The sequence below is a fragment of the Bubalus bubalis genome, chromosome 12, assembly GCF_019923935.1.
Source record: "Bubalus bubalis isolate 160015118507 breed Murrah chromosome 12, NDDB_SH_1, whole genome shotgun sequence".
Classification (NCBI taxonomy): domain Eukaryota; kingdom Metazoa; phylum Chordata; class Mammalia; order Artiodactyla; family Bovidae; genus Bubalus; species Bubalus bubalis.
The window spans coordinates 102,778,328-102,796,302 of record NC_059168.1 but is presented as its reverse complement, the minus strand read 5'-3'; the positions used below and the strand labels follow the sequence as shown (position 1 = coordinate 102,796,302).

The 17,975-nt window shown below is 63.3% G+C and overlaps 1 protein-coding gene across 11 annotated transcripts in view; it reads right to left on the bottom strand.

Annotated features, from left to right (window-relative positions):
• KCNT1 (potassium sodium-activated channel subfamily T member 1) overlaps positions 1-17,975 on the bottom strand; it is a 78,740-nt gene continuing 60,765 nt past the window's right edge. For 4 of the 11 annotated variants that reach the window (XM_045162371.1, XM_045162377.1, XM_045162380.1 and 1 more), the window contains 17 exons: positions 17,506-17,614; positions 16,593-16,742; positions 16,079-16,317; positions 15,600-15,834; positions 14,277-14,382; positions 12,142-12,314; positions 11,700-11,771; positions 11,459-11,593; positions 11,243-11,354; positions 7,779-7,880; positions 7,329-7,412; positions 6,954-7,079; positions 6,697-6,717; positions 5,661-6,009; positions 4,237-4,299; positions 1,084-1,168; positions 1-950 (listed from right to left, as the gene is read on the bottom strand). In XM_045162371.1, coding sequence (XP_045018306.1) covers positions 830-950; positions 1,084-1,168; positions 4,237-4,299; positions 5,661-6,009; positions 6,697-6,717; positions 6,954-7,079; positions 7,329-7,412; positions 7,779-7,880; positions 11,243-11,354; positions 11,459-11,593; positions 11,700-11,771; positions 12,142-12,314; positions 14,277-14,382; positions 15,600-15,834; positions 16,079-16,317; positions 16,593-16,742; positions 17,506-17,614 — 2,282 coding nt within the window. In that variant the 3' untranslated portion in view covers positions 1-829. The remainder of the gene's footprint in view (positions 951-1,083; positions 1,169-4,236; positions 4,300-5,660; positions 6,010-6,696; positions 6,718-6,953; positions 7,080-7,328; positions 7,413-7,778; positions 7,881-11,242; positions 11,355-11,458; positions 11,594-11,699; positions 11,772-12,141; positions 12,315-14,276; positions 14,383-15,599; positions 15,835-16,078; positions 16,318-16,592; positions 16,743-17,505; positions 17,615-17,975) is intronic. The other 7 variants (XM_045162374.1, XM_045162379.1, XM_045162376.1 and 4 more) reach the window with 5 other exon arrangements.

The window sequence follows — 17,975 nt, the reverse complement described above, 5'->3', positions numbered from 1 at the left end:
TCCTGTCTGCAGAGTGCATCCATTTAATGGGAGTTTCCAGCACTGACCGTGCAAACCTGTCAGCAAGTCACAAAGGAACTGAGGTAATGCCCGGAGTCCCTCCGTGATAAGAAGTCCCTGTCCTGGAGACGTGGGCCGGCAGCAGCCCAGCGGCTGTGTTGTGCTTCAGATTTCTCCTTTAAAAGGGCGTCAGATGGTGCGGCTGCAAAAGTTCAGCGTAAAAATACAGGAAAAGGCAGTTGTCCGAGTCTCTTCCACAAAGTCACGGGCCGTGGAATCCCCAGTGCGCGGCCGGGCCCCACGCTGACGCTTCTCCAGAGCCTGTCCTGCTGAAGGCAGGGGCTTGGCCAGCTGAAAACCCTCCTGCTTTCCATTTCATTCTCAAATGAGCGCACAGGGGACCCGGGCGAGAAGGGCGGCCCCCCACCCTGTGGCTTGGCCAAGAGCCACAGGCTAGACTGGTCCATGGCTGAGGAAACACGGCGAGTTTGGGCTGCAGCATCCCTCTCCTATTGTGGTGTGAGCCCCCGGCCCGAGCACCTGTCTGATCCACCCCAGCCTCACCCCGTGGTCCAGCCCGGCTCTCCCTCTGCCGTGGCCAGATTCGGTCACGAGTTGCGGTGCGTTTGTGCAAAGGATCAGGGTTGTACAGATTCATAAAAACAGGTTAAAAAGGCTTCCCACCAGCGTCTGGCGGTGCCCAGGGCAGCCCGAGCCTTCACCCAGCTAAGGTCCGCTCCCTCTTGACAGTCCCAGGAGCATCTGGGGGTTGGGCACTGGGCAGGGCCCCGCGCTCACGCATCATGGGCTTGCGGACCCCGCAAGGTGATCAGAGCTGTGTCTCGTCCCGCGTCTCGGGGTTGCAGGAAGCCAGCTTGTTGCTGCAGCTGCTCTTCCTGCTCTGGGAGCTGCTGGCCACATGGGCCAAGGGGTCGGAGCGGATGAGATATCTGTGGGAAGGGCGGAGGGCGCTGGCATCACGCTTTGCCCCGGAGGCCAGGCTGGACGCCCATGTGGGTGTGCAGTGCCAGTCCACGTGGTGAACAGCAGGTGTCTACACTTGCCTGGGGATGCAGTACTTACACAATGTCATTGGGCTCCAGCCGCGTGTCGGGCGGGGGGTTGATGAGCACATAGGAGAGGGTGTTCTGGTGGTCATTCATCTCGTCTGCGGAGGAGACAGGGCCCGGCGGGCGGTCACCCCTCAGCCCCTGCTCACCTCTGCTCCGCCGGGCCCCGAGGAGCTGGCAGCTCCAGTCAGCTGCAGAATCCTCCTGGCTGTGGGGCTGTCCCGCCCGAGCCCTGTCCTAGGGAACCCAGCCTGGCCGGTCCTCCCTGATCCACGTGGGCCTCAGCCCAGCACTGCACGGGCAGGGAGCACACCACCCCTGCCCATCCCCGTAGCTTGCTGAGTCACCAGCATCTTAGGAGGTGGTGACCCTGAATGTGGAGCACACTTGTGCACACCTCCACGTGTGCACACACCAGCACACAATGACATACCTGCACACACATCCAACCCAGGCTCATTCACCCCCCTCCCAGCACCCCTGCCCCATACAGGCCACCCCCAATCCCCTCCTCAGCTGTCAACCTTGGACTTGCCCTCTGTTTCCCAAAACCTATCCGGCAGCATCAGCCCAGAGTCCGACTGGCTCACCCTGCCGGAGGTCCCCTCTGGCATGCACAGGGCCAGGCCACTGCCCACCACGGGTACAGCCAGCCCAGCGTCCGGCTCTCGGGGTGGCCCCAGGATGCGACCCGCAGGGGTGTGAACTGGTTCTAGAGAAACCCTGGTCGCCACATAGATGTCTCTTTGGCCAACTATGGGGTCGGGCTGGCCACTGTCCAGCAGTGACCCTGCGCTCAGTGAGTGGCAGGAGGTGGATGGCTCGTGGCCTCAGTTTACACATCTGGGGATGCCTAGAGGCACCTCCTGACCCAGGACCGGGCATTGGGGGGGACGGCCCTGGTGGGGGGCTGGGTAGGGCCCTGGGTGACCTCTGCCCCAGCTCTTCCCACCTCCTTCTCTCTGCTCCAGCCCCTCCCGTCCCAGGAGGGCTCCCTGGCCATGGGGGTCAGGGACTCAGGGAAGGTGGGACAGCTGCTAGCGGGCCAGCAAGGGGTGCTGCGGCTCACTTCCCTGAACTGGTGAGCTCAGGGCCGAATCTGACTCTGGATTCGGGACCCCCCCATGGCAGTAGGTGGAGTCCGGCATGCTTCAGGGGACAGCTGGGGGTGGGGGTGCAGACCAAATGGGGATCGGGGCTTACAGATATCACCTGCTCCAGGCTTGTGTCCCCACCCAGCAGGAGGATGGCCTGACCCCCACCCCTCCCACCGCACAGGGTCACTGGTGAGCTTGGCTCATGGAGGCGGCACATGTCCAGGGAGGGCAGCAAAGAGCAGGGCTGGGGCAGCGGAGGTGTGGGCAGGAGCGGGAGGCTTTGGTGGACCCTGTACCCCTGAGCACAGCCAAGAACAAGGAAAATAGAGAGGCTGACAAGGGACAGGATCACCTGTCCATCTCACTCAGGGGCGGGGCTGCAGAGGGTGGGCATGGCCCCTGCCTCACTGGACCCTCCCCACCTGGCCTGGGCCCTGCCTCTGCCCGGGGCGGGCGGGCTATGGGCTGTCCCAGCCCAAGCTGGGCCCAGCTTTGTGTTTCTGGGGGTGCTGGGCTGAGAGGTGGTGGGGGGAGGCACGTGGGGTCTGGCTGTAATGCCCGGGGACTGGGTGACCCACGAGGCCCTGACCCCGACTTCCCAGAAGGGGCAGCCTCATCGCGCCTGCTGTGGGGCCGGGGGCTGGCCCATGACCAAGGGCAGAGCCCCCCTGCCTCCGCACTGGACATTTCAGCCTCCATGGGGGCTCCTCCCTGGACCCGCAGACCAGTCTCTTGCCAGCCACCACTCCTCTGGAGGCCCTGCCCCAGAACTGTGAACAAGGGACAGCTGGACCACTCCCCCCAGGGGTGACTGTGTAGAAGGGGCTGTGTCTACATGTCATGGCTGGGGGCATCTCCTCCCTCATCTGCACCCAGCTCGGGGAGGGGGCTTTGTGGTGGTGTCCCCCTGGAGGACCACCCTGCAGCCCCCTGGGACCAGCCTCTCCTCTGGTTTTAGGTCCTGGCCCAGGCACCTCTCAACGTCCACACCCCAGGGGCAGGGGCTCAGTAAACACCATGCAGTGACCCTGTGGGTGCGGCCACCCCGCCTGCGAGCCTTGGCAAGAAGTAGGGGTGCAGCCGGCCACAGGGAGGTGGCGACCCAGCCCTCCCGCTCAGGGCAGCCCCAGGCTCGGACTCGCGCTGGCCTAGTGGGGAGTCTGCTGTGAACACGGTCGTGGGTGCAACTGAGGAAAAACGCAGGAACCCGGGGCGGGGGTGGGGTGTGGTCAGGGCTCTGCCCCCTGGGCCACCCCACAGCTCCCCCACGGTGCACCCCAGAGCTTCTCAATCCTGAGTCTTGTTTGCCCCGGCCGTCCTCAGAAACTGGCCCACCTGAGCTAACACCCACCTGGGCTCAGGAGGCCTGCACAGCTCTGAGCCTGGGGAGCCCCCAGGTAAGGAAGGGGTTCCAGCAGTGAGGTCTGGGGCCTGGACTCTGCTTTGACCCCTGTTGGGGTCTTGGGGCGGGTCTGGGGGCTGCGGGGTGTCGTCTTGGAAGATACAGGGGCCCAAGCAGCACCTGAGCACCTGGATGAAAATGTGGTACATCAGGCTTTGTCTCAACTGAAGTGGTCCCCATCTCGTGAAGCCCCAGCTGGGGGGTGGAGGTCAACCGTCCACCTGGCTTGGGTGGCCCTCGAAGGCTCAGGGTGCTGCAGACCTCAAGGCCCCAGGCGCCAGCTCAGGTCTCACTGTGCTCCACCACGCCGGGGGTGCGGGTACCCTGGCCTGGGGTGCTCCATGCCAGTGCTTCTCGAGAGCTGGGTGGGCTCCCAGGGGCCGGCCAGTGGCTGCCTGCGTGTCCAGAGCAGGGCTTATCTCAGACAACAAAGTAGGCAGAAGGGCTGGGGTGCAGGGGGCCGTGCTGAAGTCAGCAGTCGGTGGGGAGAAAGTTAGGGTCCCTGCAGTGGGGTGGCCCGGGAGCTCGTGGGGCCCTGCCTGGAGGGACCCTCTCTCGTGTCTCGCCCTGTCTGCCTGCCTGGCCGGGGTGGGCGGCCACCGGGTGGACCATCAGGAAGGGTTGGCACGCCCCCTATGCCAGACTCCGGCCCCCGGAGCAGAATTACCTTGCAAATATCCCAGGTTTACCCGATTCATGACATCACTGGCTGTTAAATTTGCTACATCCTCTACGGAACACACAGGAAGAGGGACAGACAGAAACAGAGAGAGAGATTGAGGTCAGCAAGCAGCGCGGAGGAGGCGGCTGGCAGAGCAGGGGCGGGAGGTGCACGCGGGCCGCAGGCGGCCGTCTGTCCCGAAGCGAAGTCGGCTCTTTGTCTGCCAAGCTCTGGCGGGGAGGCCCAGGGGAGCCCCGAGGGGCAGGGGCCCGCTCTGGGGCTCAGCTGGGCTGGAGCACCTGTCTGCCAGGGTGTGACACGGGGCTGTGAAATGGGACCCCCACTGGGAGCCTGAGCAGCCAGCATGCCACCCGGGACGGGGGTGACAGCACCCGCCAGGGGAAAGGGCACAAAGTGGACAACGTACGCCGTGCGGCAGGGGTGTGGCCGGGAGGGGCTGGGCGGCTCTCCCGGGGGGGCGCGATCTCCTTGGGGCCGGCATATAGCCAGACCCGAGAGACCCTTGGGCAGCTCTGGGTGAAGCCCAAAGCCGCTTGGCCCCACTTGGAGGGGCTTGAGGGCCCCTGGCCCAGGAGGTGAGCAGCAGGTGGCAGGGTAGGGGAGTGGGTGCCCAGAAAAATATAGCCAGGCCCAAGGTGGGGTGTGGGGCAGAGTCCCCCAGAGACGGGGCCTAGCGGAGGTCAGAGCCTCCACCCAGCCTGGGGTGTGGATGAGGCCAGGCTGCGGTGGAGGGGCAGGGGGCTTGGGCCCCTTTCAGCCCCATCAACAGAAACAGCATCTCTGGAGCGAGGGAGGGGCGGGCCAGTTTCCTCGGGCCCGGCTGGGGACCCCAGCCCCATTCACGGTCAGAGTCACAAACTTTTCCCCGAATCAAGTGACAGAGAAAATCTGCCGCCGACAACACACGCCCTGGCAGCAGCACCCTGAAGTCGCGGGAATGGGGTGGCCTTGCCCCAGGAGCGGTGGTGGAGTGTCCTGGTGCTGGGCCCCCTGCCCTGCCCCGCCCCTATCCCACACAAGTTCCAGCTGCAGGGAGGGTTCAGGGAGGGGTGGCCAGGGCTCTGGGGTGTCCTCGCCACGCCCCTGTTCCTATCCTCAGGGGAACATGATGGGGTCCTGCGTTCCTGATCCCGGCAGGACCAGCCGGAGGTGGCCAATCTGCCCCCTGGCTGAGGCTGGTGCCTTTGGCTTTCAGGGAGCCTGGCAAGGCTGTCCCCACCCACAGCCGCCTCCTCCAGGACGGCTGCCTACTGGCTCAGGCAATAGGCATCTTTTTGTCTACAGATGTGGAAACTGAGGCCCCAGAGCAGAGGGTGAATGAACCCTTCCTTGCCGGGCTTGGCACTTAATCTAGGGGAGCCCCCCTCCCAACACAGGCCAGGAGAGCAGACAGACGCCCTGCCCCTTACCGTAGCCAGTGGTGGGCAGCCCCAGGTGCTTCATGCGGTTCTTGACCAGCTCTGAGAGCTCCTGCCGCTCCGAGCGCCGGTACAGGCTGAGCCGCTGTTGGCTGATCCACTCGGCTGCCGCTTTCCCCGTGTGCCGGGAGCCCTTGCGGCTCAGCCTCCGCGCCCACGGGAGGCTCTTGCGCCGCAGGAGCGGGTGCTCGGCTGGGTCGCTGCCCACCGTGTGCCGGCCGTGGGTGCTGCCACCGCTCGTGCCCACCCGTGCACCCCAGGGCCCCTTTGCCTCCCGAGTGTCCTCACAGTCCTCCACGCTCACTGAGACCTGGGACTGGCCGGGGAGGAGGGGTGAGGCCTGGGAGGGGAAGGGTGTCCGGGGATAGGAGCGGGGCAGGGGCAGGTACAGGGAAGGGGAACAGGAGCTGGGCAGAGGACTGGGGGGGACCATGGAGCAGCTGGGGTGATGGGGAGGACAGTCACAGTTCCGGGGGAACCTCAGGCCCTTCTTCTCTCAGGTGGAAGTCCCTTCCTCTCCCCAGACCCTGGCTCAGGCCCGTCCCTGACTTGCTGGTGAGAGCTGGGCCTCCCTCCACCTCTCGGGCTGCATGTTCTGACTTTACCACGGTGGGGTAGGGGAGGGAACACCCCCTCTAGGAGACTCAGTTTCCTCACCTCGGGGGCAGGAGAGAACAGGGGCAGCCCGATGGTGGGCTTGGATGTGCAGAGCCTTGCAAGGCTTGGTAGGTGACATGGGGCCTGGGGGGTGTGGAAGTGGGGACAGATAGGGGGAGGAAGGGGTACCTGCCAGGATGGGGGCTGTGCCCTGAGGGGCAGACAGCCTGGGGGCAGGGGGAGCCTGGGCTTCCCACCCTGGCCTCAGTTTCCCGATCTGCACGGGGGAGGAGAGTGATGCTAGGAGTCCTCTCTGAGCTGCACCTTAGCTGGTGCCACCTGGGGACTTGCTTCCCGACCACCCTTGCCCCCGCCAGGCCTGGGTGGGGCTGAGCTTAGGCACTCCCGTGGGCTTGAAGGGACCACTCACCTGGGCCCTGAGGTCGGGGGGCTGCAAAGGAAACCAGAGCCACCTGAGTACCTGTGGGGCTCCTCCTACCCTGACCGCCAAGGCTGTCTGAGCACCCCCGTGGGCTCATAACTCGCGGGCAGGCCGTCTTGCACGGTCCGGCGGCGCACGGGCGCCCCTCGGTGCTCTCCCCTCCCCCAAAGCGCCCCAAGGAACCACGTGGGCGCCTGTGAACCTGACCCCAAAAGGGCCCGTATCTCCAAGCCTCTGCCCCGCACCTCGGTGGAGAAGACGTGGCATTGGGTCCTGTAGATGCCGATAGGGATCTCGGCGCTGGAGGAGCACAGCTTCTGGAAGAGGCGGCCGTAGGTGCGGATCCACAGGTCGTCCTCCGAGATCTTCATCTGCAACGCAGAGCCTGGGCTGGGCCGGCCTCGGGCCGCAGAGGCGGTGCTCGCCTCCCCGGCAGGGCGCGCCTGCCCAGCCCAGCCTGCCACAAGCCCCGCCCCACCACCCGCCCCGGCCCGGCCCCACCCGACCCAGTCCCCCGACCCACCCCACCCAGTCCCCCCGACCCCACCCACCCCGCCCCCGCCCCTCTGGCCCCGCCCCGTCGCCCCGCCCCGTCTCCCCGCTCCGGCCCAGGCACTTACCGCACAGAGGTAGCCAGAGCCCGGCGTGGTGTCCAAGCCCAGCAACAGCCTGGTGATGGGGATCATGTAGTCCTTCACGAAGGACTGGAGGAGAGGGGCCGCAGTGAGGCCGGCGTTGTGGGCAGTTTCACACCCCCTGGCGGGACATGCCCGCCGGGCACCCACAGTGTCCCCTGCACAGCGTGCCAGAAGACGGAGCTGGGCGGCCTTTCCTGGCCTTGGTAGCTCGCCTGGTCATGCGCCCTAGGCTAGAAGGGATCAGAAACCCAAAGGCTGCCAGGAGTGACCCTAGGCCAGCACCCTCCTGGGAGGAAAGGATGGTGATGCTCAGGGGTGAACCCCTGTGGCTCCCGGTCAGGGACGGGGCCCAGAGCCACTCAGTCCCACTGGCCCCTGGGGACCCAGGATGGATGTGGCTCAGGACCGGACGTCAGCCAGGCCCCGGCTGACCTGATACAGCAGTGTGTCCAGCATGCTGATGCTGAAGACGCGGCCGGCGGCGAAGGGCAGGCGGAACATGAAGGCCAGGTTGGAGCCGTTCTCACGCTCCCTCTGCAAGACAGGGCGGCTCAGACGGGCTGGTGCCCACAGCCACAGCTGCACGGGGCAGGCAGCCCAGGGCGTGCGTGCACACGTGTGGGGTGAGTGTATGAACACGGGCCAGCAGATGCCCCCACACAGAGGCCAAGCACCCGGCTCGTGTCCCCCAGACACAGGGGGCCGGAACCAGGGGTAAGGACTCATGGCTCTGCTGGCGAGAGCCAGGGGCCCGTGCTGGGGTTAATGCCCAGCTGCTGCCGCCCTGGGCCCTTGACTCTCATAGCAACTAGTCCTGGAGCTCATGTCCTGTGAGTGAGGTGGCGAGGACAGCAAGGTGTGCGCGTGAGCAGCGACACGTGTCACAGCTCCTGCCTCCCCTGTGAGCACAGCGTTGCAAGACCCCACGTGGATTCCTTAGACCCGCAGCTCAGAATCACACGGTTCTTCTCTCATGGTATCAGACTTTGTGAGTCCGTTCGGATATGTGGGGCTGGAGTCAGGTGTCACAGGGCTCCCGCCGGTGACCAACTCCCCCACCCCTGCCTGGCCAGGAGACTCCTTTCCTGCACCTTTCCCATTTTCTAGAAGCCAACCATGGCCCTGGGCCCTTCCTCCACCTCCAGGGTTGGCAGGCTGACCTCTGGCCTCCCTCTTGCAAGCGCCCTGGTGATGGCGTGGGGCCCCGGGGCGAACCAGGGCCTCCTCCATCTCAGCGTCCTTCACAGAGTCGTGTTCCCCACTCCGTGCTGGTTCTGGGACGCGAACTTTTTCGGCGCGTGTCTCCACCGCATGAGGATGGCTTACAACTGAGGGGTGCCTCTGAGCCCAGGAAGTCATCCTTCCCTCGGGACCAGAACACGCTCCACACAGACAGAAGGTGGGACGCAGGAGCCCTCCCGGGGCCTTCTCCTGGGGCTGCTCCCTGCTGTGGCAGCTTCCTCCTGCAAACTTGGCTGGCGGCCGGCAGGGCAGACAAACACTGGGGCAGGGGCCTCACCTCTGTCCCTCCCCAGCAGCAGGGAGCCTGAGGGCGTGCTGGCACGTGGGTGTCCAAGAGGGAAACAGTGTGTCAGTCCTGAGCGGCGTTTTGCTGTCCCGAAAGAACAAATCATGGACAAGCCCCGGAATCCAACCCACGTGGCCTGCTGACCCCAGGCTGCACGCTCCCGTCGCATGCTATGAGGACAAGCGGGGAGACTCCCAAGATCATTAAAGCTGTCAGTTTCCCTTCACTAAGAACAGTGAATGGTTTGAGAAGCAAAGACTGAGGGCGGGTCCAGGGAGACTGTGGACGAAGGAAGGCTTGATGTTTCAGTGGCTTCATGCTGCCTGTTCTGTAGTGGCCACGGAGGAACTGGAGGCTGTAGCCCAAGCTCTGAGGTCACAGGTCACAGCGAGACATGGGAACCCACGTGGACGAGCCCTTCTGAGAACCACGTGTCTGGAAGGAGCAGGACTGAACGGGCAGGCTGGGCCCTGGTCGACGTCACTGTCACGGGTGCCGAGGATATTTAAACGATGATGCCACCAGGAACCTGAGTCTGGGGACGGGGTGGGGAGTGGGGTGGGCAGTGGCCCAGCCTCTGGGAGACCTTCCTGAGAACCTCCAGGGAGATGCAGCCACTGCCCTCCACGCCTTCCTGAATCCCCTACCCCCACCCCCGCCCTAGTGCCACTTTGATCTCGGGGAAGCATGTTGATCTGAATGCCAGAAGCGTTTCCGATGTTCCTGCAGTTTCCGCTCATGAAACAGGACTCCCCTCATCCAGATGGTATGTACAGCGTGATGCCACATTCCCACTCCATCCTCTGTGGAATCTTCTGTGTGCATAGATCGGGGGAGGCACCGGCTCTGACCATCTCTCCAGAGGGGGTGGATCACGTGGCTCTGTGCCCCTCTGTCCTCAGCCCCCAGGCACTGCACACGCCTGGCCCTGCCCAGCGTATCCATCGGCATGGCCTTCAACCCTGGGCTGCAGCCTCCCCAGGTCACACGTGCTCACTTGCTAACTTCTCTCCCCATCATAAAACCAGAGGACGAGGTGGGGAGTGGGCCGCCCCTGCCCCTGCCCCTCCCTGGAGGTGATGCTGCAGGGGAAGGTGGAAGGTGTGGTCAACTGGTGATGCCTGCCACAGAGGGCAAAGTAGGGGTTGACTTGTGGTGTCTGCTGTGGAAGGGCAGTGTCTGCTGATGGATCTATTTCAAGCCCACTGGCTGAACAGGTGACGGTGCAAGGCCCATAGGGAACTGGCGGCAAGTGAGGACCAGCACCAGGATGTCAGCCCTGACCCCAGTTCTGTGCTGGTCATCCTGCCTGAACTGGGTCAGACTGGCCCAAGCACCTGGACACAGTCCTGGCTGGGGCCGCTTCCGATGCCCACAGTCTCAGTTTGAGCAGACGGAGGATCAGCTCACGGGCTGGTAGGAAGTGGCTCTGAGTGGGCTCCAATGGGCTGTCGTGTGGGGTGCAGGCCAAGCCTCCTCCAGGGGCAGGACAGCCCGAGCTCCTCGGCAGCTGACTGAGGCCTCCGGCTACCGACCAAGGGGCTCCGGGGCCACCATGGGCCTCCTGGCAAAACGCACTTCCGTCGTCCACCTGGGTTCTGGGCAGGTGGAGCTCCTGCGCTGCCCCTCTGTCTGCTTTTGGGGCCAGGCCTGGCCTGGTGTGGGGTCAGCCATGCAAATGCAAGCTGCCCCCCGACAAGGACCCCCGTCTGGGCTCGCAGGGAATGGTCACTGCCCCCGACTTCATTAGCCGGGTCTGCTCGGTAGCAGCCCACCTGTTTCCTGGTCTCACCTGGGGCCACCTGAGCGCGGCCCTGCCTCTCCGTGGAGGGCAGTGCTACACTGACCCAGACAGGGGGCTCGGGAGGGCCTGGGGCCCACAAACATGCCAGGGCGGCACCACTGGTCCCTGGCGGGTCCCCGTGCCCCCCGGGCCCCTGCTGTCCTGGCCTCTGACCCACTGCGTGACCTGAGGCAACCACTCCCCGCTCTGGTCCCAGCGCCCTCGTCGGTACCAGGATGAACACGCCCCCGCCGGCGTTTGACAGAACAGACACGGCTCAGACGTGGGTGTGGTGTCAGGGCTGGTGTCACTGGGTTAGTAATTTCTGGTGTAACCAGCAGCCTTGGCCAAGCACAAGGCCGGGATGGACCTTGCCTTAAGGGGACGATGTCCCCTCCTGGCCGAGGACCCTAAAGTCTCTGGGCTGCACGTTCGAGAGCCTCACAATGGGACTAGAACCCTGCAGGAGGAGGGCAGGCACCCACACCCTCCAGGCCTGGTGCAGGCCCTCAGCTGGGCAGAGTCAGAAGGGGCACTTCATATGGGGGTGGGAGGGGAAGCGGTGGTTTGCAAGGGGCTACTCACCTTCTCCAGTTTAGAGAGAGCCAGAGAGTAGCTGTCCTTGGCGCGAAACTGCATGAACCGCATGTTGGACGGGTGGGTGAGCTCGGTGGTGATGCTGAGACTGGGGAAGAGCCTGGGGGGCGGGGGGGCGGTCCTGGTCATGGACATGGGGAGGGGCTCAGGGTGGGGCCCCTGGCCGCCGACGAGGGGAAGCTCAGGGTGACCCCGGCGCCTCACCGGAACATGGTCTGCACGTTGACGATGGTCTTTGCATCGGCCATGTAGTCCTCCTCGGCACTCATGGTGCTCTCCTTGTCTGCCACCACCAGATTGTCCGCATAGATGACGCCGCACCGCAGCAGGCTGTCCAGGCTGTGGGGACATGCCCGTGGGTGCGGCCGCCCCCTACTTGGTCTTGGGCGCCCTGCCCAGGGGGAGGAGAGCAGGGTGGGGGTCCTCCTGCCGGGAGGCGCCTTACTTGTCCACGGAGCCCTCCATGTAGTAGACCATGGGAAAGCAGCAGATGGCCTCCAGGAAGTGGTGGTCGGGCCTGTGGGCACAGCAGAGCCTGCAGGCATCCACCCGGCTCCTCCACCCCCACACCAGTTCTGACCTGGGCGGAGCAGGGGCCCCAGGACCATGATGGCTTGGACCGGGGGGTCTTTAGAGGCCAACGGGGCTGCTCTTTATTGTCCCCAAGGGGAAACCAAGGCCCCAGGACAGCTGAGACTGGACCCTGAGCTCTGGGCTGGCAGGCCTCTGGGGGTACAGGTGCTGGGGTGCACCCTGGGGGAGGTTCATGGTCATGGGGAGGATGATGGAGCAGCACCAGGGTGTGGGAAGGGGCAGGTGGGGTGGGGCCGCTCCCCCCACTCCCCACCAAAGGTGAGGGCACCCATGCCCTGCCCTCTGCCCCTCACTTGTTGTCCAGCAGCAGCACAATGGGGTTGAGCTCCCGGCGAGGCCGGTAGTAGGCGCGCAGCGGCACGATGAAGTTGTACAGCCCATTGCCCGCGGTCTCCGCCGAGACAATGATCAGCTTGTTCTTGAAGCCGTAGGCCTTGGCATCTTCGTAGCTGTTGTGCTTGCAGCCCTGGAAGGGGAGAACGCTGGAATCAACCATGGAGGGGGAGGGAGGGTGCTCCAGGGAAGCCTGAGGCCAAATGGCACCTGGTATCTCCGGGGCTACACGCCAGCCATCCACCATACCCCCCAGAGCGAGCTGGGGCCCTGCGGGGGTGGGAAGGGAGGTGTCTGTGAGCTTGTGGCCTTAGCAGATGCAGACACAGATGTGTCTGCATGGACACATTTGTATTTGTGCACATTTTGTCTTGTGTGTACACATTCTGCAGTGTGTGCATGTGTGTACACGTTTTGTATGTGTGTGTACGTTTCTTATGTGTATAACATTCTTTCGTGTGTGCACACATCTTATGTATATACACATTCTCTCATGTGCATATACACGTTTTTGAGTGTGCATGTTGTCATGTGTGTACACATTCTGTAGTGTGTGCATGTGTATATGTTTTGTGTGTGTACACACACATTTTGTCATGTATATACACATTCCATAGTGTGTACATGTGTGTACATGTTTTGTATGTGTGTGTGCATTTCTTATGTGTATAACATTCTCTCGTGTGTACACACATATTATGTGTATACACATTCTCTCGCGTGTATACACATTTTGTGTGTGCATGTTTTGTCCTGTGTGTACACATTCTGTAGTGTGTGCATGTGTATACATGTGTGTATATATACATTTTGTCATGTGTATACACATTCCATAGTGTGTGCGTGTGTGTACACATTTTGTGTGCACATGTCCTGCCATGTGTGTAAATGTTCTGTAGCACGTGCATATGTATACATGTTTGTGTGTACATGTTTTGTCATGTGTGTACATTCTGTTGTGGGTGCATGTTTTATGTGTGCATGTTTTGTCATATGTGTATACATTCTGTCAAGTGGTATGTACACTTTTTTTATGTGTGTGCACATTTTGTCATGTGTGTACATGTTCTGTTGTGTGTGTGCCCACTTTCTAGCTCTTTGCAGAGAGGCTCAGATGCAGGGCAGCAGTGAGCACCCCATCTTGTTTCTAAATGTGGTTTCCACTAACAGGAATCAGGTTTCTTGGAGCAGCAGCCAGTCCCAGGACTGGAGTAGGAACAAAAAGGGGGGGCAGGCACCATTAGTTCGGAAGCACAGACATCTTCATAGACCAGGAGACACGACGGAAAGACCTGGAGGCCCCATCAGCAAAACCAGGAAAGTCTGAGTGTCAAAACCAGGAGGATCCGCACAGAAAGCCGACGTTGCAGTAATGCACAGCAGGTTTACTGAGTGAAACAGTGAGTCCACACTGATGTACCCAAATGGCTAAGAAAGGTGAAGAATCTCTTCACGGGGAAAAGTGGACACAAACATGGAAGGAACTGGAACCTGCATCCATCAACTACAGAGGAAACGCATCAGGGGGTCTGTGATGAGCAGTTTTTGTACCCGGTCCCCACGTGTCTCCCCACAGTGACGTCCTGACTGCAAAGGTGAAGCTATATTTCCTCCAGGGAGACCAGGTGTGGACCCGAACCACGTGCTCTAAGGCAGCATTGCAGGGAGGCCTCCCAGAGGATGTGGCACCTCTGGGGGGACCAGCCCTTGCCCCCGTGCAAAGGCTGAGTTGCCCCCCTTCAGGGACGCTCCACCGAATCGATGACTGCACTCCCCAAATATGGGAGAAACCCAGGGAAGGTGGGGGCGAGGAGCCTTGAGATGGAGGGAGGCAGGCATGACGGGCACGCAGAAGTGGGTCAGGACTGGCTCTGGCAAGAAGGGCAGCTGGACTGTGGGCTGAGGGTCTGACACACACATCCTGGTGCTGGTAAGTGGACTGTGGTCAGGAGAGGCACACCCTCGCCTCAGACACGCATGTGGATGCAGGAGGGAGGGAACCTGCCCCCCTCAGAGGACTAGACACTGGGGAGGTGGACTTGAGTCAGGATGTCCTCAGGGTCCCTGCTGCCTCCCCATCTTTGCTGTGACCCACCTTGTCCAGCCGCAGGCAGCAGAAGGGGGCTTTCACGGGCAGGAGGTGGCACAGGGTGGGGGAGCTGCCGATGTAGGGTGAGTTAGGAGGGTAGCCCTTCACATACCTGGAGGAGTGGGAGAGACAGGAACCTCAGACATGTGCCCCGCACCCTGGGTGGCCACACGGGGGCGCCAGGCCTCGCAGACCAGACTGGGCTGGGGCACTCAGAGCCTCACCACCGCCCCTCCAGCCCAGGAAGCCCCAGGACCCCTATGTTCAACCCCTAGGCAGGAAGGAGGGCTGTGACCAGGACCTGTGTCTGTTCCCTCGAGATCGAAGGAGATTCCATGCAATGCACACACACACACAAACACACACATGAGCTCACACAGGCCTGAGAGCCACGGAAGAGCCTTAAGGGGTTCCCCTACCCTGGTGTTCCCAGTGCCCCAACGCTGGGGCAGATGCTGGCCCTTGGCCCCTGTTCTACTGGCGGCCAGGCTGGGCTGAGTGCCCCACAGGCTGCCCCCCACCTTCCCGCTGGCCCCTCAGTGCCCAGTGCAGACATGTGGGGTGGTAGGCCACCAGGCCACCTGGAGAGGGGCTGGCCTTCTGCTCGGCCTCCAGTTGGCTTAAGGGAGGTAGCGTTAGAGGCCAGTCTGCCACCTGCTCCGAGTGTGCAGGAGCCCTGCAGAGCCCCCTTGATCTTGGACCCAGTGCCAGCAACCCATCTTTAAAGTGCGTTGACTCCACCCCAGGGACAGAGGCAGGAGCAGAGAGTGGCCACAGCACGCTGACAGCCCAGCTGAGAGGGACAGGCCGTGCAGGCCTGTGACTGGCCATGGCCCTGGGGTCAGGTGCTGCCTATCTGTTCGGGACGAGGCCAAGTGGCTGAGACTCCAGGACACACTGGGGTCTTTTCCGTCTCATGATCTCAGAGGAAGATCTGGACTCAAACCCAGAGCAGCATGACAGCTCAGCGTGGGCCAGCAGTCTCCAGACATGGACGGCACTTCACCCAGGGCTCCGCAGACCGTGCTCAGAGTGCAGCCGCCTTGATCAAGTAGGCTGTGGTACTCAGGTCTGGCTGCCGGCCCAGAGTGCGAGGCTGAGGAGGACGAGGGGTGAGGGGGTACAGCACAGCCTTCCTGCCCAGGAGCTGGGTCCCCAGATTCCACTTGCCAAGCAAGGTCTCCGCAGAGGCTGTTTGGAAGCCTGGTTCAGAGCATGGGTTCAGGCCCAGTGCTGGCGGCCCCTCTTCCTGGGCACCAGGCACGCACATGCTGTGCCTCCCCTCACCCTTGGAGCGCGCCTGTCTTCCCCCCGCCCTGAGACACTCACTCCACCATGGACAGCCCCTCGTCCTCCGACGGCGTCATCTCGTCCTCTGACTGGTCACTCAGCAGGTCGCAGGGCAGCAGGGCCGAGCTGTCAGCCACCTCCAGCACGGGCGCGATGCTGGGCCGCCGGCTGCCCGAGCCGTTCTCTGTGGGGAGCGCCAGCTTGCTGCCCCCGCTGCCCCCGCCACTCTGTGTGGGCCGGCACTCCGTGTTCTGGAGGTCCATGGCCACTGTCCCTGGAACAGAGTGGCTGGACTTGGCTGGCAGCCCCTCCCGGGACTGTCCTGGGGGTGGAGGCTCCCTCCCAGTGCTGGCAGTGATGTCCCCATAGGAAGGCAGGGATGACCCCACCGGACCGATGTGCAAACTGAGGCCCAGAGAGAGGGGGCTTGCCCAGGGTTACGTGCAGGCCTGAGGACTGGGGTCTCCGGGCGGGGCCCCTGCCCGCTTGCCCAGGCGGGAGCGGGTGCCCGGCCTCACCCATGGAGGCGATGATGCTGTGCACGGGCAGGCGGGATGAGCCCTCGTACAGCCCCTGCCCCGCGAAGCCCTTCCTCTTCTGCTTTTCCTCCTGCTTGAAGATGAAGGCCGAGTTCTCCTCCTTGGTGATGTTGATGTAGAAGCAGGTGTCGGAGGCCGCCAGGATGTGCCGTGGGCCCGGGTTCAGCAGGATGCTCTTGTTGTCCTCGCGCTTCAGGCCGATGAGGCACACGCCGTACCTGGGCGGACGGACGGACGGGGGTGGAGCCCAGAGCTGCCCCTCTCGGGCTCCTCGTGGGGGTCAGGACCTCTTCCCGCTTGACCCCGAAGACCCACCGAGGGTTGCCTCAGAGAGAGGCGCTGGGCGCAGGTCTCACGCTGAGTGGGCGTGGCGTCCGACCCCAAGGCCCCGCCCACCCACCCGACGGTGGGCGAGGCCCCGCCCACTTCCGCCTCCGAGTCCAGCTCAGCGCTCCCTCCCTCCCGGGCAAGGACAGGGTGCAAGGGGCCGTACTTCTTGTGCGCGTGGAAGGCGGCGTAGGTGAAGCTCTTGCCCTCGTACTCGCGGAAGAACTTGCTGTCCCCCATCCGCACGTGGTAGACCTCGTTGCCCGAGCAGCGTCCGTACATGCGCTGCCACTGCTCTGGCGAGTCCTGGCCTTCCCTGGGGCGCGGGCAGGAAGTCACCCCCACCGTTGCCCCGCCTGGCCTGGCCGCTTCCAGGCTTCCAGGGTGGGTGGAAGCCAACGTGACCCCTGACCCCGCCCCTCCCCGTCTGTGGGAGACTAGACCCGGGTGTGGCCTGATGGGTCCCTCCGCCAGTTTTAAAGAGCTGTGAACATAATGGTCCAGCTTTCAGGGGGTGTCAAAAGGTTTCAGAGTCAAGACCGGCTTCTGTGGCCTGTGGGTCCTCCGACATCTTGGTTCCTCCCCGAGGGCCTCCCAGGCCCCACAAGGAGCCAAGGCCACCCGTTGGGGTGTCTTGCTAGAGAAAAGATGGCACTCCTCCTCTGTCCCAGGACAGCCCCTCACCTCCCGCTCTACCTGGGACCCCAGCTCAGGTGCTGAACACCAATGCGCCTTCTCCCACAGGCCAAGCGCGTCCCCCAACCACCCCCCTGCCCCTGCCCCTATCGCTGTTTCTAGACTCGCTGGCTCTCCTGAGCCCCCCACCCCCACTAGGCCCTCTGCTTCATGGAGGGCCCTGCCTGTGATTCCCTGCAGCCCCAAGGCCGCCCCCAGCTCCCACTCCTGGCAAGGCACCTACTGCTTCCCAGCTGGGTCCTCCCAGGTCGCCACCCCCTCCCATCTCGGGCTCCTCACCCCCTCCCATCACAGGCTCCTCAACACGTCCCCTGCCTCCAGTGTCTGCTCCTCTCCCGGGCAGCACGCTGCATGCCACGTGGTGGTCCCAGGGCAGAACTCACTGGCCGCGGGACGTGTGCACCAGCAGGGTGATGAGGGTGGACGTGGCTGGGCAGATGCAGTTGAGGGCCAGCATGGCATACTTGCACTCCTCCTCGCACACCACGTGCTCTGCGGGCAGGAAGGTCAGGGTCACTGAGTGCTTCTCACTGTCCCCCACAGTAGGCGCCCCCTTGTCTCCCTAGAAGGCTCCCTCCAGCGCCCCACTTTCCCGAGCCTGTTAATTCTCCTTGCTCTTCTGTGGTTGTTTCCCAGGCTTGGCGGAGAGCTCCAGGGCTGGGAGTGGGGGGAGGGAGCTGGCAACACCTTTTGCCCCCCAGGTGTCCAGCATAGATCTGTTCACCCTAGAGGTGCTCATCAGATGGTGTTCCTGCCCCTCCCCTGCCCTTGGCCCCTGCCCTCACTGACCCCCAGGCTCCCAGGTGCAGCACCTGCATGGGCTCTGCCTCAACCCCACCCCTGCCCCCAGCAT